General features: G+C 38.8%; 1 protein-coding gene across 1 annotated transcript in view; it reads left to right on the top strand.

Moving 5' to 3' along the window:
- The window catches only part of LOC136678685 (voltage-dependent N-type calcium channel subunit alpha-1B-like), a 129,428-nt gene that overhangs the window by 34,396 nt on the left and 69,167 nt on the right, over window positions 1–25,865 (top strand). The window contains exons 4-7 of the mRNA XM_066656778.1: window positions 1,942–2,033; window positions 2,411–2,563; window positions 3,390–3,577; window positions 22,347–22,450. Coding sequence (XP_066512875.1) covers window positions 1,942–2,033; window positions 2,411–2,563; window positions 3,390–3,577; window positions 22,347–22,450 — 537 coding nt within the window. The remainder of the gene's footprint in view (window positions 1–1,941; window positions 2,034–2,410; window positions 2,564–3,389; window positions 3,578–22,346; window positions 22,451–25,865) is intronic.

The following is a 25,865-nucleotide window of genomic DNA, read 5'->3' as shown; positions in this document are numbered from 1 at the left end:
TTATTTTATTACACTGTGACAGTGAATATGTTTATGGATTGGGAAACAAAATTCAGAAATCTATTCTGAAGTCCTTTGATTAATGAAGACACTCACATTTATTTACCTTAAAGAACCTGAAGTGTCCCTTGTGGGATGTTGTACCTTGCAGCAAAGTGCTTTCAGCTGAACACAGTGAATGGAGCTCCCCAGTGAGCATCTAGGACACACAGCTGAGCTCTCAGCTGCTGCTCCAGCCACAACACAGTTTTCACATAACTCCTAATAATCTGTGGACAGAGATGAGGTCTGCTGGGAGCTTGGGCTTGTGATCTAAGGTGAGGGCTTTGTGTATTCAAAGTTTATTATCTAAGATCAGAGATCTGAGGTGTGATCTTTGATGATTTCAAGGGAGGACTTTGATTATCTGAGTTTGAGTTGCTGTTCCCTACTGTATTAATTTCAAGCTATTTTAATGTTAAGCTATTGCCTGCAGTGGACAGTCAAGAGCACAGTTTAGAATAAAGCATAGAACATAACCTCAGGCCTTTATCTTCTGTATAGATGGAAACAACGTCATTAGTTCTGTGCTGGAGTGAAATGTGTGAGTAATAGAAGAATTCTCATTGATTAAAGCTGTCTTCCTTTTAACAACCCCCCCCCCCCAACACACACACCTCTCACTCTCTGGATCTCTCTCTCTCTCTGTTTCACTCTTTCTTTAATTATTTTATGGCTCTTTTTCTCTCTTTTTTGGTGTCAACTCTTTCTATCCTACTTTGATAAGTTATGAGGCACCCATTTCCGTCTGGTCTCATTCTGTTGAATTTAGCTTTGTCCTGAGCTGAAGCCTTGGGCAGTGATTTGTGATTCTGCTATGTCCAGGCTGGACTGTGTGTGTTGTATCCAGGCCAAAATCTTCAAAATGTGGAGCTCAAACTGAGATGAAGGGGAATGAATGAAAGAGAATGGGTGATGTGGCAGAAGTTCTAGGGATAAATATATTAATGCACACTGACCTCACTTCTCTCCACTATCCTGGACACGGAAATCTGTGCGTGAGTGTGCGGTTGTGTGTGAGTGTATGCATGTGTGTGAAAGAGTGTCTAAGAGTGTGAGGGAAAGTGACAGGGCCAAGACTGTTTCAAGAAGTAGTGCGGTGATTACATGGCAGTTCCCAGGAGGCCTGCCAGAGTCATTTCCACTGCTCAGCGCTGAGAGAATCTGTCAAAGAGCATATGCCACTGCTGAGGAATAGTGTTTAAAAGCAGATTTGATGCAGTTTTGAAACAAACTAAATCCACAATGCTGTTCATAGACCTCGGAGAATGGGTCATTATTCTGTAGCTTTTCATTTGCATTCAATTTGTAGAGCTGAGTGATTTATGGATAATAACCAATTGCATATTTATGACCAAAATTATACCTGGATCTAGCTTTGAAGCTTGAAATCTGAAAAAAAAAAACTCCTGGACAGCCAGTAAAGTGTGATGCTGTTTTCCTGTGCAGTTATGTATCAGATATGTGGTTGTTTAGTTGCTTCAACAAATCATGTATATGCAGTGCAGTAGTATTACATTTCCTTTGAAATCTGTATTCTTTCCAACTGCAATATACAAACCGTTTCTTTCAGCAATGACTCTTAATTGTAGCTAACTCTGAAGAGGACAATTATTCAGATGTCATCGAGCATGGCACTATTGGATAATTTCAGCTGTAGTTTTACTGTGGACACTGAAAGCGTTCTGTGAAATGTTGTGACTCTATGTTGGGCTGCTAGTAAGCAATGAGGTTTTAATGAGAATCTGTGAAGTAGTGTTGATAATCTGTCTTTGTAGTGCTAATAAGTGCAATAGTCACTGATGGTTTAATATATTTTTAATTTCCTTTAACTTGCTTATAAAAATGAGATTTGTGAAGACTCAGCATAAAACTATATGTAACACCAGTTTCTCTTTGCAGGATTTTGACCACTGTTGGGGCAGATTTTGACTTGAGGACGCTCAGGGCAGTTCGGGTCTTGCGGCCACTTAAGTTGGTGTCTGGAATTCCCAGTAAGTTTCTTGACTTACTTTTTTTAAACTTTCTCTTTAAGGATAATATTAGATATTGCATTGGTGTAGCACTTCTTCACAATGTAATAAAACCAGCTTGTAGCCAGAGTGAAATATAATATAGAAGTTTATATTAGTTTTCTTTGGTTTTGGCAGCATCCTGATCACAATCCAGTATGTCTCTGATATAACCCTTTTATTATTAGACACTTTCTCTTTATAAAACAGGGAACATTTCAAGGGAAACAGCAGCAAAACTTTTGCAGAAAATGTAGAAGGCTGGGGTAATTTTCCATGCTGAAAATATTTACTCCACAGCACTCTTTCTCTCTCTCTCTCTCTCTCACTCTCTCTCACTCCCCCCCCCCACCCCCCAGGTCTTCAGGTGGTCCTTAAATCCATCATGAAAGCCATGGTGCCTCTGCTGCAGATTGGCCTGCTGCTCTTCTTTGCCATCCTCATGTTTGCCATCATCGGCCTGGACTTTTACATGGGCAAGTTCCACCAAACATGTTTCAGGAATGACACAGGTATGCAGGATATTTTTCTCTCTTTGTTTTTATTTATTTTTTATATATTTTTTCCAGATTGATAATTATATTGTGCAGCACAGTGGCACAGCAGTTAGTGTCGCAGTCACGCAGCTCCAGGAACATGGGGTTGGGGGTTCAAGTCCCACTCCGGGTGACTGTCTGTGAGGAGTTTAGTTTGTTCTCTCTGTGTCTGCGTGGGTTTCCTCTGGGTGCTTCAGTTTCCTCCCACAGTCCAAAAACAAACTGGTTGGTGGACTGGCGATTCAAAAGTGTAGGTGTGAATGTGTGTGTTGCCCTGTGAGGGACATGGCGCCCCCTCCAGGGTGTTTCTCCGCCTTGCGCCCAGGCTAGGCTCCTGCCCCACCACAACCCTGAACTGGATAAGCGGTTACAGATAATGAATGAATGAATGACTATATTGTGACATTTTGAGAAGGAAAAATTTGTGTAGTTTCAAATCGTAACACTGAGCTATATCATGATGAAAACAGTTGATTAAATCTGTAGAAAGTTTAGAATCACTTATAACGTTACTTATGGGACTTATGTGACTTATGTTAGCAGGCTAGAAATTTTCTTAAATAAAATGTATACATTTGTTTCCTGAAATCTTGAAATTCACAGCCTCCTAGGTTCTGACTTATTATCTGAAACCTATTTGTAGTTGGACCTGTCAAATTAATCATTTCAGGTTTTTCACTACACCAGAATGATATTTATTTTATTGAAACAATTGATCCTTAAATTAAAAGAAATTATAATATATGTTCAGTGCTTTATGGATTATCGCTGCTCCTTGACTGATGGAGTTGTTCCCTTTCAGATGAGCAGGTAGCTGAATTTCCATGTGGCCAGGAGTCTCCGGCTCGGACCTGTGAGAATGGTACCTACTGTTCCGAGTACTGGATTGGCCCCAACTTTGGCATCACCAACTTCGACAACATCCTTTTCGCCATACTCACTGTCTTCCAGTGCATCACCATGGAGGGCTGGGTGGAAATCCTTTACAATGTGAGTCTAATGCTGTTTTAGTATTGTTATTGTTATTTAATTGAAAATATAATAATCAATAGTTTAAGTCTTGCGTGCACTGCTGCTATTGTCATTGAGCTGAACTGAAAACCGTTCAGTTTTTTTTACGGTGAGATTGTGGTCCTCACTCTCCAGGTCCAACGACCCAAAAACACAATAACAGTGATTTTAAATTAGAAACCATTGTTCTCCTTGGTTCCACCGGATGCTCCGGTTTCCTCCCACCGTCCAAAAACACGTGTTGGTAGGTGGATTGGCTACTCAAAAGTGTCCATAGGGGTGTGTGTATGTGTGTGTGTGTGTGTCACCCTGTGAAGATCTGGCGCCCTTTCCAGGGTGTGTTTCCGCCTTGCACCCAGTGATTCTGGGTAGGCTCTGGACCCACTGTGACCCTGATTGGGATAAGTGGTTACAGACAATGAATGAATGAATGTATGTGGTTCCTCCTCTGAATGCACTGTTGTATTTTTCAAAGTTCAATCTCAAGATTTCAGTTTCAGATTATTTTTCAAATGAACAAAACTTTTGACCCTAATATTGCTCCATAGGTATGATGTTCAAGTTAGAAGTTCCATTCCACTATACACTGTGCAGCAGTCGAGGGCCACTCTGTAATCTTTGATTCCTATCATCATGCTTTGTTTAATTTTCATTTGCTATTGATGAATCCCATTTAGACTTGAGCAGTTGATATGCCCTGATTGGCTAAACCCCAACAAAAACAATCTTTAGACTATATCAAACCAGAAAAGTCTTGGCTCAGCTGAGAACTGGGGCTAAAGTCAGGCTTACCACATTTGTATCCCTTGCATTAGATGTATTTGTTCTTATAGGTTCATGCCCATCTATTTCACTGCGTAATGGTTTTAATAGGAATTTTCCAATGGCTGCTGTCAATTTATTAAACTCATTCTAATGCTATTGTCAGTGACATAATACAGTCCTCTGTCTGCGCTGTTGTCCTTCACCTGCACCTCATACACGAAGAAACAGATGCTAAGATTTGCCTTCTCTGAAGCTCTGAATCATTGTGTGCTGCCTCCGCTTTTTGTATCCTTGCTGGTGGTCTGTTTGGGGAAGAGTTGCGTAGTGATTTGTTTTACATTTGAATTGCATCAAACAGTTGCTTTCTTTATGGATTTGGACCTTCTCATCACACTTTTGTGTGGTATGGTAGAATGGAATTCTCTTTTCGTTGGCACTCTCCTAAAGGGTAACTTTATAGGAGAAGAAGAGAATGTTCTTAACTTTTAATAGAAGGTAATGTAAGGACATTTTTTCATACTATTTTTTTCTTTTTTTGTTCTATATTTTGTTCATAGGCAAAATCAATACTCAAGATGGTTGGAGAACAAAATGGAGGCAGAACAAATGTAATTGGTTCAGAGAATAAAATAAACAATATGATTCACTTTATCTTTAAAAAAAGTGTCTTTCTCTGTGTGCTTAATATACGATGCACTGCATAAAACCAGTAAATTTTGTGTTAGTCTCTCAAAAACTGCCTGGAAATGTTATTTAGTTTCTAAAACAGCATAATTTCTGATGTAGAAAACTGTCTGGAAGACCAGTAAGCTTCTAAAACAGCATCAGGTTTATGGTGGTGCATGCCAGTTGGCTGGTAAGAATCACATTCTTTCTCCCTCCAAAGCAGCACTGCCTTCAGAACAGTTTTGAGCAGTGATTTTGCACGAGCTTAAAAAAAAAGCAAAAAAGTTATAAACGTTAGTGATGAACATGTGCACAGATTTATGGTCACCAGTGCTGGCAGGAGACTTGTGCAGCAGAGTGACCGATATAACAAACGTTCCCACAAGCAGATTTGCATGAGACTGAAGTGCTGGTATCTCTAAAGGCTCTATCTCCTTGGCAGGCAGACATGCTGGGAGCAGCATATGCCAATCTGCTGCATCCTGCTGCTGGGTTATGATAAGCCTCTTTTTTGCCCACAGCTATCAAACACACTTCCTTGCCCCTTCCTGCTGAACATGGAGCAGCCCAGAGGCCTCTAGAACAGTATTAAAATGTGCATAATATAGCCAATCTAGATTCCAGGACATACTATTCCAAATTATGGATTCTTTCTACTTTTGTATTATGCGTCACATACGCGACATTGGCGACTCAAAAGTGTCCAAAAGTGTGAGTGTGTGAGTGAATGTATAAGTGTGTGCTCCCTGTGAAGGCCGATCGCTCCTTCTATGATGTGTTCCTGCCTTGCATCCAGTGATTATTATTGGGTATTATTGGTATTATCAACTGTATTATTGGTTACAGACAGTAAATGAATGAATGAATGATTTGTCAGACCACAGCACCTTTTTCCACTTCACTTTATTCCATCTTAAATGAGTCTGGGCCCAGAGAAGGCGTTGGCATTTTATTTTATATATTGTTTCTTTTTTGCATGTTTTAAGATGTGACTCAGAGCCCATGCAGTGATTTCCACTACAGTATTGTGTCTGTTTTTAATGTAGTGTATATACACTGAAAATCACATTCAGCCAATAATGGTTTTGGGCCTTGTCCATTGCATATAGAGATTTCTCTAGATTGTCTGAATCTTTTACTGATATTATGTACTGTTGACTATGAAATCTCCGTATTCTTTGTTTTTTACCCTAAAAAAGGTACAGGTCGGACCCTTATAGAAATATAAGTGAGTAATAAATATCTAGGTCCCAGCGATGCCCTGTTCCTTTTTCAAATATAGATCACTTGATTGATAAAATGTTAAGGTGCTTTTAGAAATGTTCAAAAACAAATAATAATTAATTAATTTTATAGTTTATTACTTTTTATTATTGTAAACAAAGACATTGATGTGAAGCACCAAAGCTTCTCCAGACTTTCCAATGACAAGTATTTTGGGCGTTCCTGTTGAAATGCCAGAAAAACCTTAGTAACAATGGCTTTATGGATAATGGCGACCCGGCTAAACTAGGCTTGCCTAATTTCTCTTTGCTCTTGTTTTCCTTCCTCCGTAAAGTTACTATTTTGGGAGATACATGTTTCTCATTCCACAGTTACAATATTTTTCCTAAAACAATAATATTTCTTGGTTTCGGCATGTGCAATATTGTCATTGTACTGTTTTCTATAAAATATAGTGTTTACATTATTTTCAGTGGTGTGTGTAAATAAATGCATGAATACAAGGTGCAAAGTTAAGCACACTATTAGCTTAAGGTTGGTGTTTTTAATGTGTTAGCTAGAAGTGTCTGTTTAGCCTGCTTTCTCTAAATTGATTCACCAAAATCATTGATCTGTTGAAGCATGTTTTCAAGTATCACTTGAAAACAAACTTGTGGTGACATCAGATCTGGAGCTGCACTGGCTAAGGTCCCTGCTATCCCTATGTATGGTGTCAGAGCTCAATAGTGCTGGAGTTTGGAGCTTCACGGCACCATGAATAATTTGTTTCTACCGCCTTAATTACACCGCATTGCTCTGTCCTCCTATCTGTGCCAAAAATATCATGATTAATAACGTTGTCATTGGAAGCTATTACCGCAAAATTTAGCACTGCGCTGCAGGAGGACCATCTCTGACCACTGTGTAATCCATCATGCTGCTGGTATGTATTGGGGTCTGATGGTCAGGTAATCGAGCTCGGGGGGTTCTTCTAGAGGAGTCAGGAGGTCTAATGCCCAATAGGTTTGATGGAGACAACGTGGGCCCACTCATCTCATTTCCTGTCATTTAAATCCACTAGTCCTTCTCATCCTTCCCTCCATCCATCATTCCCAGGGAACAGATGCTGATGGGTTATGAAGCAAACAATGAGCTTGAGATGGAGATGTGCGCTCTCTGCCAGGAAGACTTATCTGTTATCGTTTACATGACACACATATGGTAACATGATGCTCCGTGGTGTTTGGTGATTTGAACTGTGTCCAGTGGCAGAATGCAGAGTTATGTCTTTAGCACACTCTGGAAAACGAGTGGAGAAATGTTCTAGGAATTCTCTCACTTTCCCTCTAGCACAGGGTTCTGTGTTAAACTAGAGCAGTATGTTATGAATTGCTAATAATAGTTGCAAAACCCCTTCACAATCCTGATATAAATAATTAATTGAATTAAATAAAATGAATTCTATTAATTTTATTAATATGAATTAAATAAAATGAAAAACATTAAAAAGTGCTTGTATAATTGAGTGCTTGTATAAGTGTTTTTTGAGCTCACAGACAAAACACATTATGTTTGTGTCCATAGTTTTCTCTATTATGTTTAAACTTTTTGGCATTTGGAAGTATTTTTTTATTCAGAGGACATTTAAAAATATTTTTTGCTTATTGCATAAGTCTGCTATATTGAAATGAGCATCCAGCTAATGTTGGAATGCTTTATATTGTGCTGTGTACAGATTTAGTAGTCTGCCAGGTCCAGGAATAGTTATTAGGAGTCCCAATATCTATATATATTTAAATATTTTCCTTGTCGTTTCCTTGGTCTTGTTTTCAGATGGCAGGGATTGAATTGTTTGTTTGTTTAATCAGTGCTAGGCATCTGGGCCTTGGAGTTGTGAGCTTAGCTGTCTGAATGACAGAGAGAAGATGGCAGCTTGTACGCTGCTGTTTCCTTCTGGGCCTCTGGAACATGACACCATGCCAGGCAGCTAATGGAGGAGGCTGGTCTCTAAGTGTCTCTGGATGCTGTTCATTTTCCATTAAACATAAATTTTTTATTTGCTTTTATATATAGAGTAAGTCAAAGATGTGAACATCTGCGTGGATTTGTTTAAATTTATTTTTAAATTAGAGCCATTCATAAGGCAATGCAGCGTTGCTATCCCATTTACGATGAGAAGAGCTGCTACCCCTGCATGACTAGATGTTTTCTTCATGAGGGTGGACATGACTCTTGCCATGAGTCTTAAAGCAGTGTCATCGACATCACATGTTTCTGTAGAACAAGACCCCAAACACAATAATCATCCCCAATAATGTCCTATCAGTACAAGGGGTAGGGCAAATATGAATATGATGGCTTCCTGGAGTCCTGATTGATGCAATTTTTTTATATTACAGCTTACAGGGTTGTGTAGAATAAGTGTTAGTCAGTCAGTCAGTGACCCAGTTGAAAATAAGTTAACTTGGCTATTTTTTAATAAAGGTTTCCTCCCTGATTTGTGAACATTGACACTTCCATTGGCTGACTCTGGACTATCCCAATCACACAATCTACAAGGCTGAGAGGGTGAAGATTAGTACAAGCCCTGCAAACCATGAAGCCAACACTGATTCTTTGTAAATTGATACTAAAACAATGTAATTGGACAGCTCTCTTGGAGGGAAACTTTAACTCCCCAGGGCTGGGTTTCTCAAAACCATCTTTAAAAAAAACGAAGCTGTTTTTGGGAAACTGGCCTCAGACTGTTAATGTTCGCTAACAGACCACCATCTACCATGATACTGAGTGACAGGTAGAGAGAGTGGGATATCATACCCACCCAGAGAAAGAGAGCCCAATTCTGCTCTCAAGGCTATGGATGGCTGTAGCGTTAGCAGGTATTTTGGATGTTGCCCGTCTTTAGACAGTTGTACCACTCAAAAGCCATCTTATCTCACTTGTGTTTTCTAACATCTAATAGACAAGCCCTGCAGTGGTCTCTGCTCTTTTAATCTTTTTTCATCTTTGCTGTTGATGCATATTTTTAAGCTAACCTTTATGATTTCATATGCAACCCAAAATAGCCCAGAGCATTTCTACCTGTGGATAGTGTGGGTGGTCCACTTTCAGTAAAGGGCAGTTGCTGCCAGCCCCTCTCCAGGTGCCTGTGTCCAGTCATGTTCATCTCACTCTCAACCCAAATTACAGAAGAAGTGTTCAAAAACTCAAAACAAAGCAGTAGTACAATTTCCAAAAAAAAAAAAAAAAAAAAAAAACAGAACAAAACAGAACAAAACAACAATAAAAAAATCCACCATCAGAAAATTTCATCAGAAGATAATCCTAGTCTTTAAACTGGAAAATCTCATTCTCACTTTCTACTGAGAAATCACTGCATGAGGTAAGTAGGAATGCTTACAACGGGTGTGGTGATCGTTTAATATTTTATTTAAGCCAGAGTATCCCTTTTAGCAGGTTTTACGTTAAAAACATTTTCCTGGCCCCTGTGCACCTTTATAATAATACAGATATAGATAGAGGACAAAAAGGAAACACAGGAAGAGAAAAGTGGATAAATAAATTATGACAATACATGTCACAAATCACATTGATAAATAAAGCATTAGGAAACATGAACAGGGTCTTATCATAGAAAGCAAGGAAATGAAGGCATCTATTTCTCATTTATTTATTATTTCATTATTTATTTATTCTTTAAACAGACAGATGTTCTCTGCTGTAGAGGGTCCCACCAAGCTCAGCTTTTTTAATTACCACATGAATTTCAGACAGTGACACATTATATCTAAAATTTATCCTTATCATAAATATCTCAGCTGAACTCACTGAACTCATCAATTATACACTATGCCATTTCCTCCAAAGCAAAGTCCATGACAATTTCAGCTTATTATAATGGGTCATAGAGTCTATGGAGTCCATTTAGGGAGTCTAAAGTCACCGTTTTTGGTCCGTCATGCTTATAACTCTCTGTGAGCCTATGGAGTGAAAAGGGTTAAGAAACCCTGGCTTAAAGGAAGCTGTTTTTAAGGATATTACCTGTCATTATCTGTACTGTAGGTCTGCTGGAATACAGAGATCTAGGTTTAAATGATAGTCTTTGGAAGGAGGGATAAGGTTATGCTCTGGAGGGCTTCGCTAATGGTATTTTAATGATATTCTTCTATCTCATCTCCCCAGCCAGACCTTAGGACAGACACACAGCATCTAACACAGTTCTCGGCCAGTTCCCTGACAGCAGTCTGAGAGAGAGTGAGAGAGAGAGGAGAATGGGAGAAAGCAGGGAGGACAGGAGGGATAGAGAGAGGGAAGGAGTGATGGGGAAATGGAAAGGAAGGAGAGAGATGGAGGAAGTGAGGAATAAAGAGAAAGAGGGAAGTAGGGGTAAAGAGAGAGGGAGAGGAGCGAGAGACAGACATGGACAGAGTAAGGAAATGACAGAATATGAGAGGGGGCAAGAAGTAATGGAAAGGGAGAAAGAGTGTGAATGGGAGGGAACCAAGAATAAAGAAACCGGGACAGAGGGAGGGAGGATAGAGAGAGAGAGAGAGAGCTACAGGAATATATGAGAACCATCCAGCAGAATTATACAATTACAAAACAATTTTGCTTATGGTATGGCAGCAGGACTCATTTCCTGAAGCTGATATTATTGTTCACAGCATCTTGGTTCTCTCTCTCTCTCTCTCTCTCTCTCATTCTCTAATGAGGTCCCCTTGGTGTTTTGTGTTAGCAGAAAAACAGAAATATTGTCTCACATCACTGAGCTCTCTGTGGAGAATGATATAATTCTCCTGAATTCTACTTTCTCTTCGTCTTTCCTTCTTTTTTATGGAGCTGGGCTAGAAATGAATTAGCGCTCCTTTACAGGGGTCACTCCGAGGTTTACTGGCTCTTGACTGTGCAGATCAACAACCACAAATTGCTCATTTCGGTACATTCCTAGAATCCTCATAGAATCTTTAAGAAATTACTTGGCAAGAAATTACAGCTACAGAATAGTAGTCCCAGGTGTACAAACCTGATTTCCAGAAAAGTCAGGAAGCTGTACAAAATGTAAATAAAAACATAATGCAATTATAAGCAAATGGTATATACTATGGGGTAGTTACGCAGCAGTTTATATTGTGTTTTTCCTTTGAAAGGAGGATAGTCCAGCACTAGGCATAATCCCTGTCTGGGAAACAACACAATTATTTAATAAAAAATAAGTAAAAGTAGTACAAAGACAACATTTAAATATTGAAATATTGATTTTTGTTTTTAAATATATGCTAAAAAAAAAAGTAAGGCAAAACATTTGGGAACTAAGGAGATCAATTGCTGTAGTGTTTAAAGTGAAATGTTTCCCAATTTTGCTTGATACATGATTTCATCTGCTCAATAGTTCAGGTTCCAGTTATAGTATTTTTCATTTTGTAATGTGGCAAGTGTTTTGTCTAAACAAATGTAACACATCTCTGTAACTACAGGACACTGCTGTTGTAATTCATGCAAAATGTGGATTGGCATTATCTTGCTAAAATAAGCAAGTCTTCATTGAAAAAGACAAGGTCTGGTTAGCAGCATGTTGCTCCAAATCCTGTGTATGATCATTCAGCATTAATGGTGCCTTTACAGTTTGGAAGTCACCCATATCATGTGCACTAATATCCCTCCAGAACATCATGGATGCAGCCTTTTGAACTGTGTTCTTTATCAAGCCAGATGGTCTCTCTCCTCTTTCCCCTGTGGATTCCATGATTTCCTAAAAGTATTTCAGATTTTGATTCATTGGACCACAGTTACACCTCAACCCACCTTAAATGGGCTTGGGACCCGAGAAAGTGGAAGGAGTTCTATATCCGGTTTATATGAAAGCAATTTTAATTTAAGTTGCATTTGTGAGTGCAGTGATGTACTGTATTCAAAGACAGTGGTTTTGAGAAGTGTTTTTGAGCCTGTGTAGTGATTTGCGCTACAGAAACATGTCCATTTTTAATACAGTACCTCCTTAGGGCCAGAAGACCACAGCCAGCAAATACTGGTTTTGGGCCTTGTCCATTGCACATTGAGATTTTTCTGGATTCTCTGAATCTTTAAATAATATTATGTAGTGTAACTTTTTTAAAAATAGTGTTTGTAGTTGGGTCACCAAGGGCGTAATTGTATCCAAATAGTTTTTTTTATTGTAGCAGAATTACACCAAATTTCTAAAATGTTGTATAAACCATTTATAATGGGAATATTAAGCTACTAAAATGTGCACCCATTGTGGACACAGATATTTAGTTGTGCACACAGCTTGTGTAAATCCTAAGCAATGAAGTGTGCTGCTCTGAAGCTGCTGCAAATTACTATCCCCAATGCCACGTACTGGCTAGAGAGATGTAAAGCTCTCCAGTATTTGGCTTTGGAGTCAATAAATAGGGTTCCCTGGACAGATGGAGCTTTATCCAATCTGAGACTAATCATAAAACGTCATCACCTGCCTTCACTACACTTCCATCCTCAGGGAATTGTTGCAACATTTAGTGTAAAGCCTTTCCAGAAAACTAGAGGTTATTTTTGTTGAAAATGGGGGATACTTAACAATTCATTCCCTTCATTCCAGTTGAAATACTGAATGGTGTTTACAGCCCTGCCACAATATCTTTGTATTTGTACTTGCTCTTTTTTAATATATATTTGAGTATTAAATCCAAACTGATTTTAAAAGGCTTCTGTAAGTTCTGTTTGCCAGCCGTGTGGGATACTGAAGGCTGTGCTGTGGGCATCTTTAGAAACACTACTGCTGCTGTATTTGTTTTTTAGGCTGCTGATGTTAGTAACATGCTTATGAGCTTATCAGCAGTACACATGCTCTGAAAGGAGCATGTTCATTGGCTCACTGACACTGATAAGACTGTCAGCTGGGGTATTGTGATTTGGTATTGACTAGCATAGAATTCTTTAATACTCAGTGGTATTGAAGTGATTTGGTAGGTACCATAAAGATAGTAAAACTCACTCTTGATAGACTCCGGGTCAATGAGTTTTGAATTATCAAATGAGTTTTAAGTGATATATTGGTTTACAACATCTCAATAGCTTTTTGAAACCATGTAAATAATCATATCCTAACAATGATCTCTACATTAGGCATATTAAACTTCTTAATTTAAACATAAACATGTCGATTGCTAAGGTATTTTTTGCAATAGAGTTCAGTGACTAAATTGATAGGAGGGCTGCAGTGGTCTGATGTGACCTACCTACCCTGTGTTTGTGCTGCATTGTTGGTCTGATTACTGTATTGATCAGTCTCTCATTAACCATTTAAATATAGCCCTCCAGGAGCAGTGATAGACTGAGATTGAATTGGTGTAAAGGGGTCCAGGGCTTGTCTGTATATGTTATTTATATTATTGACTCATGGCTGGGGTAAATAATATTATAGTATTCTGCTGTCCATGTTGCTGAAGTTCAATTCTAGGTTTGGCTATAGACAGACAGCTTAATTGGCTTAAGAATGTACAATAGCCCTTTAAATTTAAATTTAAATATTCCTACCTTTACTAAATAAGGGTCTGAGTAATATATGGAAATAGTAACATGACCTATTTTAATTAACATTAACCTATTCAGCCTATTAAAGTTTTGTTTGTAGGTCAGCTGGTGGTTTTAAGAATGAGGTATTGTTCACACAGCAAAAATATGTTGGTACCATTTACAAGACATTGTGAGGCCTTGTGGGTTTACATCCATTGATTAGTGAGGTGTTAATAGTTAATATCTTAGAAAGACCAGATTACCAAGGTAAACTGTGTAGTTATGTAATAGAAAAGCAAGTAGCATTAGCCCGACTTTTCTCACAGGCACATTTTATTCTTTCTCCTTCTGTGATCTGGCCTCTCCTGAAAGTGTTGTGGTACGGGCTGGTGCTGCAGGCCGCTGGGGAGCAGAATGAAGAAGAATGGGATGTAGAGCAGCGGGGAGGAAGCTTTAATGGGGGATGAATGCTCTGCACAATGCCAGCCAGACCTTGGCTCTTCAGCAGATAATTTGCTTAACTTGTAAACTAGAACTTTTGGTCAGTGAAGAAAAAAGAGGAGCAGCTTTCCCTCCCTTGTTTTATGCTCTCATTTTCAAAGACGCTGTGTGGAGAAGATGAGCTGTGGCTTTCGGCTGACTTTAACGGTACCCAGGTGCTTTCACGCTCATTTAGCTGGCACCTGCAAGACGAAAGATTCAATAAAGGCTAGACAAGCCGTGTAATAATGACAGGGGTCTTCCATTATATTAGATCTCATACAGGCAGAAAAAAAATGTAGTTTGCTGAAAGAGATACAGAAACAAAGTCTTGTTATCTGGTTATCTTTGCTAAACCCTACAGTTTTATTTATTTATTTTTTGTTTGTTTGTTTGTTTGTTTTTTATACCATTTTTTGACAGTGAAGCCAATATTTCTTATTCCCAGCCCTTTCTATTTTTCTTACTTTTTTATTTTTAGGTACAAAATAATCCATCACAATTTTATATTTGAGAAGGTTTAGTCACAGGTTGGGAAACAGAAATAATCATGTTCCTGAGACATCCCTGTAGTGAGGATGTTTTAACATGATTGTCTGCCTAAATTATTCCTCTGGTTCGGCTTGAAGTTTGATAAAATAGTTCTCCTAGTCTGAAAGTGTGAGATCAGTGAGAGATTTTTCCATGCCACAGCAAAGCCAAGGCTGGATCCCAAAAGCCTTCCTACGTCCTCCATAGGGCACACTCTTGGTCATGTAGTTAGCTGTATGTTGAAAATAATTTTTATCCAGCTATAAGGTTTATGCTTTCCTGTTAAAGTAGTGTCTAATTACTGTCTGAGTGTAGTATTATGACTTTTGTTAGCTGTGATTCCTATGTAGGAAGTATTGCCGAGTTCCTCTCCTGACTGACACAAACAAACAGAGCTCTTGATTACAAATATTGATGTGGATAAATGGGTCAATGATCCATACTTATATTATAAATGAGGATTAACCGTGTTGAGTAAAAAACAATAAAACAAATTTAATTTAAATATGACAGTTTTTATTTGACTTATGTAGGTCCCCACTATAGTGGCTGCTCTACACTGTGATGTCAGCTGCTACCCATGGATACACTGGTCAGCCATTACTACCACCTTCTTTTTACACTCACAGTCCACTGACTCTATACATACACTTTATGTATGATCCACCTGTACGATCAGAACACACACTAATACTACCATCATGTCAGGGTCACTGCAGTGCTGAGAATAGCCTACCACCCAAATCATACCTGCTCTGTAGTGGCCTCTATCAAGCTCAGGGTGAGATTGGGCTAACAACGTATACAGAGCAACAGGAGGACTATAGACTTTAATTGTAGAACTACAAAGTGCACCTGTATGGTCAGTGGAAATGATAAAAATGACAGTGAGTGGACAAACAAGGAGGTAGATGAAATGTTATGGCTGATTGGTGTAAACAGCCTATAATAACTATGCACCCTCCACATTTTTTAATGTTAGAAATCAGGGGGGGGGGCCCTGTTTTCTAAGTGTGAAAACCTAGGCCTCCTTCAGTGATAGCCCAGCCCTTGCAGCAAAACCTCAACCATAGTCTGCAAGCTTAGGCCAGCTGAGGTAGCCATTACATCAGTTACCCAATAAAGACGGTGTCTCCATAATAAGTGCTAATGGGAGGTAATAGGCATAAATGCAAAGCATATGATGCCTGGAGTAACACAATGGCAATAGCAAAACAAATCTACAGTCACATTCAGCAAGTGCTGGCATCTAGCTTGAATGGTATTTCTGTGTAGAAATCTGTGTTTTATGTTCAGTAGGACAATAAAGCTCATCATAACAGTGAATAAAATCTATGATTATGTCTGGATAGTAGAGTGACTCAATCATCTGGAGACATGCAGAAGCAGCAGAGGTTTATGATGAGTGCTTGAAACAGGCTTGCTGCTGATCTCAGTGTCTCTCTCTTCTCGGCTTTATTTCTGGCTTTGCTCATCGATTTTTAGCATGCTCAGACAGAAACACACACACACTAACACGCACACACATACACACAATAGATAGAAAGAGAAGAATTCTGCATATGGTCTTCCTCTCTTGTGTAAAATAATTCCCAAGCAGAACAGAGTTAGTAAACATAGGTGAACTGTTTACATTGCTGCCCTCCCGCAGGTCAGAGAACTGAAAAGTGGTCACATAAGTGAAATCCCATTGAGATATATGCTGCTTTACTGGTGGAGATTAAGAGATAGTTACTTCTAAATCCACATAAAAGGATAAAAAACTTGGAAATGGCCAATTCCTTGACACTTTATTACCAAGAAAAATGTCTATATGATTGAAGCACATCCTAACGTTTTTCTAGTATAACATTTGTGTGAGAATTGTTGTATCAATAAAAATTCATTAGTTTTTACATAACATACATGGTAGAATGCCATATTTCTTGACATGCCTTTAAAACTAGTAAAAGTAATTGAACTCTGACTGGCAGTACTTTATTTTACTTATTTCTAAACTTGTTCTTTGTGAAATAATAAGTGTTTTGAATATGTTGTGGATATATTGTAAATTAACATTTTTTAACATCACATGAACACTAAATTCAAACTAGGGTGTTCTGGAAGTACAACAATCCTGTATTGATCCTGTATTGGCGCAGCAGGTAGTGTCGCAGTCACACAGCTTCAGGGGCCTGGAGGTTGTGGGTTCGATTCCCGCTCCGGGTGACTGTCTGTGAGGAGTTGGTGTGTTCTCCCTGTGTCCACGTGGGTTTCCTCCGGGTGCTCCGGTTTCCTCCCACAGTCCAAAAACACACGTTGCAGATGGATTGGCGACTCGAAAGTGTCCGTAGGTGTGAGTAAATGTGTGACTGTGTGTGTTGCCCTGTGAAGGACTGGCGCCCCCTCCAGGGTGTATTCCCGCCTTGTGCCCAATGATTCCAGGTAGGCTCTGGACCCCCCGCGACCCTAAATTGGATAAGCGGTTACAGATAATGGATGGATGGATGTAGAGGAGTGAATGTCATAAAAACACTTTGCATGTTGTTCTGATAAATCTGATGTTAATCATAATATGGTAATAATATTTTTTGTGTACAGTATTGTTCAATATACACATTGTCTTCTGTATACATAGGCACATACGGTTATTAATACTGTTTAAAATGATTTATCTTCTGAATAAATGTAGTGCTTGTATAACATTATATATAAGTATGTTAAATATAAAAGCATAAATACAGTAAAAGTAAATAGATTTATGTTGTGAGCTAGTGTGAAAAACAAAGTTTGTTTCCAGATGTTCTCTTTGATCTTAAGGATTTGTTAAGTCAATGGCGCTTGATTTAATGCAATGAAGTATGTATCAACCCATAAAACTAGATATTGGATGATAACTTCAGATAATGTTGGACTACCACAAGGAGAGATTTGGAAAGGATTAAACCAACACTTTTACACATAGTATATCAATACTGATGTTTTAATGTTTTTTTTTTCATTCTAATATTTGTGGTTCTAAGCAAATTAACTCTTACTGCTCAGATAAATAGCTTTATGAATCAAATTTTAATAGGTACCTAAAACATTTGCACTGTACTATAAGGCCCACTTCCAAGGACATCATGTGGAAAACAAAAATCATACAAGTGGATTCTGCAGTAAAGTCCTTCAAAGGCTAATCTCACTATTGACATAATTCACAAGAACAGAAAAGACGCATAACCATCTAAAAAAGATTATTAATTGTTCTGAGAGGCTGTACCTACAGTATGACCTCAGAATTGTCATCCTCTCCAGCTTGAGGACTCTGCTTTAACTCATTGACATTTCCATCTGAGATTCATCATGGGGAATTTTGACTGTGTTTCTAACCTTCTCTCAGGGGTGTGGGAGTTATACTGCAATTCAAGGTGATTCTTCATGCAAGTGCCTCCCATAATGAATCACAGTAGTCAGAAGTAGATAAAACATTGCTTGGTCCAACTGAAGTGTTAGAGAGGAGTCTAGAGTAAGAGATGTGTATCTTGGTTCAATAGAAAGCATAAAAATAAATAATAACTCTGCAATTAAATATATGTATCTCCCAAAATAACTTTACAGGAGGAGGAAAAAACCTTCTTAACTTTCAGTGGAAGTGAATGTAAAAAAGATTTTATTCCTAGTAATTTTGGAGCATTTCTATTGGTCCATTTATCATAATGTTTTACCACAACGTGAAGGACAGCTGCTGTGTTCAAAAGTACTATGTATTATGTGTATAATTATAAATGTATTAAACCAAAAAAACGACAAAATTGTAGATACATGTTTTAAATTGGACAACATTGATATAAGTCTTAAAATCTCTTACTTTTATTTGCATACTGTTTTATTCCTCCATGTCCCCCATTATATTTGTGTTGGCCCATGTAGCAAAACAACTCTTGCAACATTTCCAGCATATTCAAACATCTTACAGTTATTTACTTGCCTTTCATATGTATAGGGGTATAAAGCCTCTAAAAATTGGGCTCTAGAGCACTGGAATCGTGTTCTCTGGAGAGATGTCTCTCCTTCCAAACCTTTGGAATAAGACTGAGTGGTTTTTGTGAACTAATCATGAAACATCACTACCTAACCTCATTAATTCTCCTGTGGCAGTGTTCCAGCTTCTAGTCCATTTCAAAAGAGCAGAAGTTGTACTTGAAGCAAAGGGGAAAGTGGATATATTTAAATGTGTTTTGTTTGTGATGTCATAAATTGTTTCATTTGATACATTCCAGATATGAACTAAACATGGCCTGGGGTCAGTGATACATTTTAACAACATTAACATGCTAAATCATGGTCTTCTATTATAAAAAATGGAACATTGTCCTTTTCCATTGTATTGACTCTTTAAGATTAATATCTAAATAATAAGTTCAGGGTTTAAGGGTTAATGGAGTAATGGAGCCAACCGATGGTGCTGCGCTAAAGTAAATACATGTCTTTATCTTGTGATGGAAGTAGAAGAGAGCTGTAAGTGTTGATGACTAATCTGGAGCTCAGGAATGCTTGAGCTGAGGTCTGCACTCAGCACTTCTTCAAGCTCCATGACACCCAAGAGAGCAGAAATAGAGGAGGAGTCTGGGGTCCAATACGACTCCTGGCAAGAGAGCAGTTATCTGCCTGAGGCCTTGAAAACATCTTTCTTCTTTAGTTAGACCCTTTAGATCTGTACGGTTTAATGTTTTGCTGTCTAATATTTTTTGCTTCGCTGCACTGGTCTTGATTGGTTCCGCATTTCACTCCTTTCCACTATTTGTGGCTGCAGAATTTTGCTTCTCTGTCACTTTTCTACTGCCATGGCAGGATTCACTTGGAAATAGTTTTTTCTACCATGTCCCATAAAACTGAAATATCTTGATGAGAATGGGCCAAAAAAGGCAATCAGCAACCTTTCATTATTTTTGATTGATCATACCCCAGATTTAAATCAAGCAGCTTTAGGAACCCACAGTGACAGAAGCATTTTCACCAGAGTTTTTTTTTTTTTTTGATTTGCACTTGTCTAATATGATTTAATGTCAACAAAAAATATTCCCAGCATTTTGCAGTGTATGGATTGTCTTTTTGCCTATGATTCAGATGCAGGACATTTCAATTACACTGAGCAGTAATAAGTGACAATGTATTATCTCACATCTCTTGCCATATTAAAGGGTATTTCTGAAAGAGAACAGGAGAGATGGAGCAGACTACTTTGCTACTCTTTGGCACTTTTATATCAAATATACAGTTTCAGAAAGAATGCACAAATTACAGCAGAAACGTTTTTTTTTTTTTGCGGGGGTGGGTTGGGGTGGAGGCTGTCCTAGACTGGTTGCCATAGAAACTGAAGGATGTGGGGATGTTAGAAATGCTGTTTGTTAATGTGTTTATATCTGCTGATTCAGCAGTGTCCTAAGTCCCATCGTGATTCTGCAGAAGAAGCAGACGCTACACAAAATCAGCCGCCAGCAATAATTCACAAGGCTCACATCATTCTGTTTGCTTTCTGAGTGCCTGTGCTCTCCATATTCCATATCCAACATTTTTGTGTTAATTATTCATTCATTAATGTATTATTATTTGGGTTTTGTTCCCTGAGCCGCTTTATGTTTATGACACATATCTGACATCATCTACCGGAAAAGACCATTGTTCATTTTCACTTTCCAAACTCTCGCTTAATAGACTTCCTTGATATCTAAATTAAGATTGTTAAAGTTCATGTAGATGACCTCTGTTCTGATTGGCTGTGTAAAAAATCAGCCCCTCATTACAGTACGAATAGACATACAAGTTTGTGTCAAAGTTGAATAAGTGAAGATACGTAGACAGACAGACATACTGATAGATAGATCAATCAATCTTCTACAGAATGTCCAGCATCTTGGCGCATATTCCCAGGAGCTGCAATATCCTGGTTTTCAGTTGGACTAAAAAGGCCATGGAACCAGACTGAGTCTCTATACTACAAGATACTTTGTAATGTAGTAGAGCTGTGGCTTCAAAATTAGCTCCTTTGTTTTTAAGTATAAGACCATTGAGATCAAACCACTTTTTACATTTTGGTGACACTGTCTATGTACATGTTTTTCTACCCTCAGCAATGCCACTAAGTATCCTTCCCTCAATAATGCCACTAAGAATCAAGTTGCTGATGCAAAGTTGCTGATGTAGTGGTTCAGCACACTGGTAACACTGTCATTAGTGTACAAGCCGAATAGCAGTGGAGAAGTGGGCCCTCCCTGTGGAGCACTGCAACTACAGGTGCATCTCAATAAATTAGAATTTAAAAAAGATAATTTATTTCAGTAATTCAGTTCAAAAAGTTAAATTCACATATATATTCATTACAAACAGAGTGATCTATTTCAAGCATTTACTTGTGTTGATGATTATGGCTCACAGCCAATGAAAACCCAAAAGTCACTTGATAAAATTTTCTTCAAAAGTTATTTGCATCTCTCAGAACAATGGCAGGGGCCAGTGCAGCCAAATTCTCATAGAGGATGAAATGGTCTTAACCCTATTTCCAATAGTTCAAGGTCATTGTTGCAAATTTCATCCCTCAATCTGTATTGGACACACCATCGTTGTTTTATGTAAATACAGGTTTCTCCTCTTTTAACAACCACATAAACATTTCAAACAACACACAAGATTGCAAGGAGCAAGCATGTACGTCACCAGCTGAGCAGCGCCCCTCTATGTAATCAGATTTTTTTTTTTTTTTGTGAACTCAATATGGATTATTTTGGCAACTTATTTGGTGTATTGCAACTGTACATTCAAAAACAGCAACTGGTAAAAACGTTACAGTTTTAGTTCTAGTTCAATTACTACTTGCTCAAGGGTCATCGTTGTCATGGTTAATGGCATATTTGATTTAGATGGTGACGGCATGGTGGCGCAGCAGGTAGTGTCGCAGTCACACAGCTCCAGGGACCTGGAGGTTGTGGGTTTGATTCCTGCTCCGGGTGACTGTCTGTGATAAGTTGGTGTGTTCTCCCTGTGTCTGCATGGGTTTCCTCCGGGTGCTCCGGTGTCCTCCCACAGTCCAAAAACACATGTTGGTAGGTGGATTGGCGACTTAAAAGTGTCCGTAGGTGTGAGTGAATGTGTGTGTCTGTCTTGCTCTGTGAAGGACTGGTGCCACCTCCAGGGTGTACTCCTGCCTTGCACCCAATGATTCCAGGTAGGCTCTGGACCCACCACGACCCTGAACTGGATAAGCACTTACATGAATGAATGAATGATTTTGATGGCTGAAAAACACAATTCCAAGTTTCTGGTACCAGATGTTTTTATACTTTCTGCATTACAAATTGCCTTAGTTTTCATATAAGGGCTGGTATATAAAGATTATTTAAAACTTTTCATATTATGGGACCTTTAATAGAGTGTGCTTATGACGGTTATTGCTGCTAAATCAAATAGCTGCTGTCGTAAGATGCACTAAAGGAATCATCACTATTATTGAGCGATTGATGAACGCTGAAGCGAGAGAAAAGCTGACATTTGACTGCCACTAAGTGATCATATGTTTTTAATGTTTTCCTCTCTCTCTCTCTCTCTCTCTCTCTCTCTCTCTCTCCTGCAGGCTAATGATGCCTCAGGAAACACCTGGAACTGGCTGTACTTCATCCCTCTCATCATCATCGGCTCCTTCTTCATGCTCAACTTGGTTCTGGGAGTGCTGTCAGGGTGAGTGTTCTCTGCATGAAACACCCACAAACTCTGAGAGGATGTATTGCTAGGTAAACATTTCACTACCCACACAGCCTATGGCACATACAGTTGAAATGATGGTTTGCTAAATTGCACGTACATTTTTTGTCATTTTATATTAATTAATAAAAGTGCAATTATTTGTGACAAATGTAACGTTTATATTTACAATATTAACCGTCACTCTTATCCAGTGGCTTAGAGTTTCCAGTGGATTACAGAGGTTAATGACGCATTGAGAGAGTCTTGAGCAAATCCTATTGGAATACTGTGTTCCTGCCGGGAATCAAATCCTAGCCTACCCTTCGGAGGGCAGTGGGTTTACTGAATATACTAAACGAGGCCACATTTCTTTCTCTCATACATCTGACTCAACTCATAAAATGCCTGATGATTAGTTAGTTGAAGAGTTTGGAAACTCTGCATGGCTGTGACTGAATCACGCTTTTAAAATAATTGTTTAAAATAATGCTCTAAAAAATATTAACTGACAAACGCACAAAAAGAAGAGAGAAACTTAATTGTATTTTGTATTTATAAACACATTTATAATTTGATGACTCACTCTGAGTCAATGTGGTCATTTAAAGTCAACTGTGAGCCTTAAGAGAACTGCAGATGTTCTACATTTGGACCGCATTTCAGCCATATTTTCATTGCAGTCTGGGTTTTGTTCAGTTCCAGTTACCAGTTTACTTGTTGATTTTTTAATATTTTTAGATTCCGATGTATGTTGAATATTCGATAAATTTTCATTTTCAACTTGTTTGGAGTGTGCTACAGGAATCAAATTCTAAATGTGTTCACAATTACCAAATAAATTCAACTTGTTCAGTGAAAACACTGAAAATAATTTTTGTGCTTTTTCAGTTAAAAAACCTCTTCATGATTACGAACAAATCACAGATTCTGGTTTTTACTGCATTTTATATGCATATATGTTTTTAATATTGGATATAGGGGTGGCATGGTGGTGCAGCAGGTATTGTCGCAGTCACACAGCTCCAGAGACATGTCTGTGAGGAGTTGGTGTGTTCTCCCTGTGTCCGCATGGGTTTCCTCCGGGTGCTCCGGTTTCCTTCCACAGTCCAAAAACATACGTTGGTAGGTGGATTGGCGACTCAAAAGTGACCGTAGGTGTGAGTGTGTGTGTAATATATTTAAATTATTTTCAGCATGTGGCGAAGGTTGCCTACACATATACATTTATGCATTGTGGGGTTCCTGGATGACATTAGGATGCAGCATTGAGCTCACAGTGGAGCCAGACAAATAATAATAATCTAAAATGATTTAAAGAATACAGCCAATAGGATTGAACAGTTTGTATTTGCTCTTGTTTGTGTGGGAAGAGCTTTCTATTAGAGCATTTGAAATGTCATAAAGCACATTACATGCTATAGATTTAAAGATACATTTACCTGTAGCCCGTGCATATCTAGTGCAGTTATGTGTTAAGTGCTATATGGACTGGCATGAAAATTGGATTAGGCAGCTGTTATGCCAATGCACTGTTCGTTACAATTAGATTTGCCTTCCTTAAGATGTGATGTACCTGTTCATCATGGAGGAATAACACAAAGACCTATACACCCATACTGTCACATTCATCTCTCTCTCTCTCTCTCTCTCTCTCTCTCTCTCTCTTTCTCTCTCTCTCTCTCCCTCCCTCCCCCACCTCACTTATTCTCTCTCACACAAACACACCCAGGTTTAATGGAGCTTGCAGGATGAGTGCAGTGGTACTGTAGCTGGTAGGGGAGCTGAATTTATGACTTCTCGGAAAGCAAATCTAATTTCCAGCTCTTTCACCAAACAGCTTCTCTGCTCTTTTCTCTGGTGTCACTGTGGCACAGAGCATCTCTAATTCAGCCTTCAGCCTTCAGAGAGACTCCAGAACCTGAGTGTGACCCACCAGGTTCCTCTCTGTTATTTTTTTCTAACTTTTTTTCTTTCTTTCTTCCTTGCTTTTCCCTCTCTCTGTCTCTCTCTCTCTCTCTCTCTCTCTCTCTCTCTCTCTCTCTCTCTCTCTCTCTTTCTTTCTCTCTCTGAAATCTATATCTCCTCTTTCTGATTCTGTTTCTAAAACTCCCGCACCCTTTTTCTGAGTATTACTGTACACTGTATTTTTCTTTCTTTCTATCTGCTGCATCAGCATCCCTCTCTTTCTGTCTCTCTCTCTCTCTCCTGCTCCTCTGTGCTACCCGCACACACACACACACACACACACACACACAAACACCTTCCTGTGCCTACTTAACGACCGTGCAGAATGCAGATACACTTTTTCTCTGTTCACTCTGTAAGTCTCAACACTTCCTCTCTCTGATTTGTCCTTCGAGTGGAGTTAATGGTCTCCTCTAGTCTCTCAGTGTGAAATCCCTTCACTTAAAGCAGCTTCTCCAGCTCAAGGTGAAAGAGCACCTCTCAAAGACGATCCATTTCACTGACACCATTTCCATAAAAGAACAGTTCTTGCCCTCCTCTGATGAGACCTGGTCACAACAAGACTCTCCTTATGTGGTGGGTTGTTACAATGGCTGCATATAGTGACACCATGTGTGAAAGCAAGCTGTGTCTATTCGTGGTGTGAAAATATAGCTGTTCGTACATGGGAGAACTCCTCTGAACATGTTGAGTATACAATCCTCAGTGACCAAACCTTTATGGCACCTTTTCATGTCAAGTAGATGCCAAGATTTCAGCAGGAGTTTAAGAGGTAGTTGTGTGTATGTTAGATGTGAAAAACAATTAATTCCAACAGCACAATAAAACATTCTACCCATGCTATTTATTTCTTTCTCCTTCAATGTTATAACCCTGCTGTGCCATAGTTTCTTAGTCACGGCTTGCTTAACATTACAGTTAACCCTTACTAATGGGGCTTTTCCACTGCATGGTACCTACACTACTCAACTACACTTGGATGTACTTGCTGTTTGGTACCTGGTTGCGTGGTTTGTGTGGTGCTTCCAATACTATGACTTACCCCTGAAATGTAGCAGATGATGTCTAAAAACACAGTCTCTAATGGGAACTCCTGGGTTCAGAAACAGCAGCTGTGGTATCAGTAAGATTAAGTGCCGTTTACTCATTGTGTATTTGCGTCTCTGCTGCAGCTTGGAGATTTTACAAACATAAACGTGTATTTTATCAAGATTGACATTTCTTTTTGGCCAATCAGTGCTCTGCAAGCTTTACACGTCACCCTATTTGGCTTGCTTGGAAACACAAATGAAAAAGTAGTAAAACGTATCTGATACCAGGTACCAACTTTGCCCAGGAAAAATAACAAAATCTGGGTAGAGTTGTATAGGTAACATGCATTGGAAAAGTGGCATAAGAATTAACTTAATCTTATACACAACAGAAAACAGATAACTCACTCTTC

The sequence above is a fragment of the Hoplias malabaricus genome, chromosome Y (genome assembly GCF_029633855.1).
Source record: "Hoplias malabaricus isolate fHopMal1 chromosome Y, fHopMal1.hap1, whole genome shotgun sequence".
NCBI lineage: Eukaryota > Metazoa > Chordata > Actinopteri > Characiformes > Erythrinidae > Hoplias > Hoplias malabaricus.
This window is presented reverse-complemented; position numbering and strand designations above follow the sequence as displayed.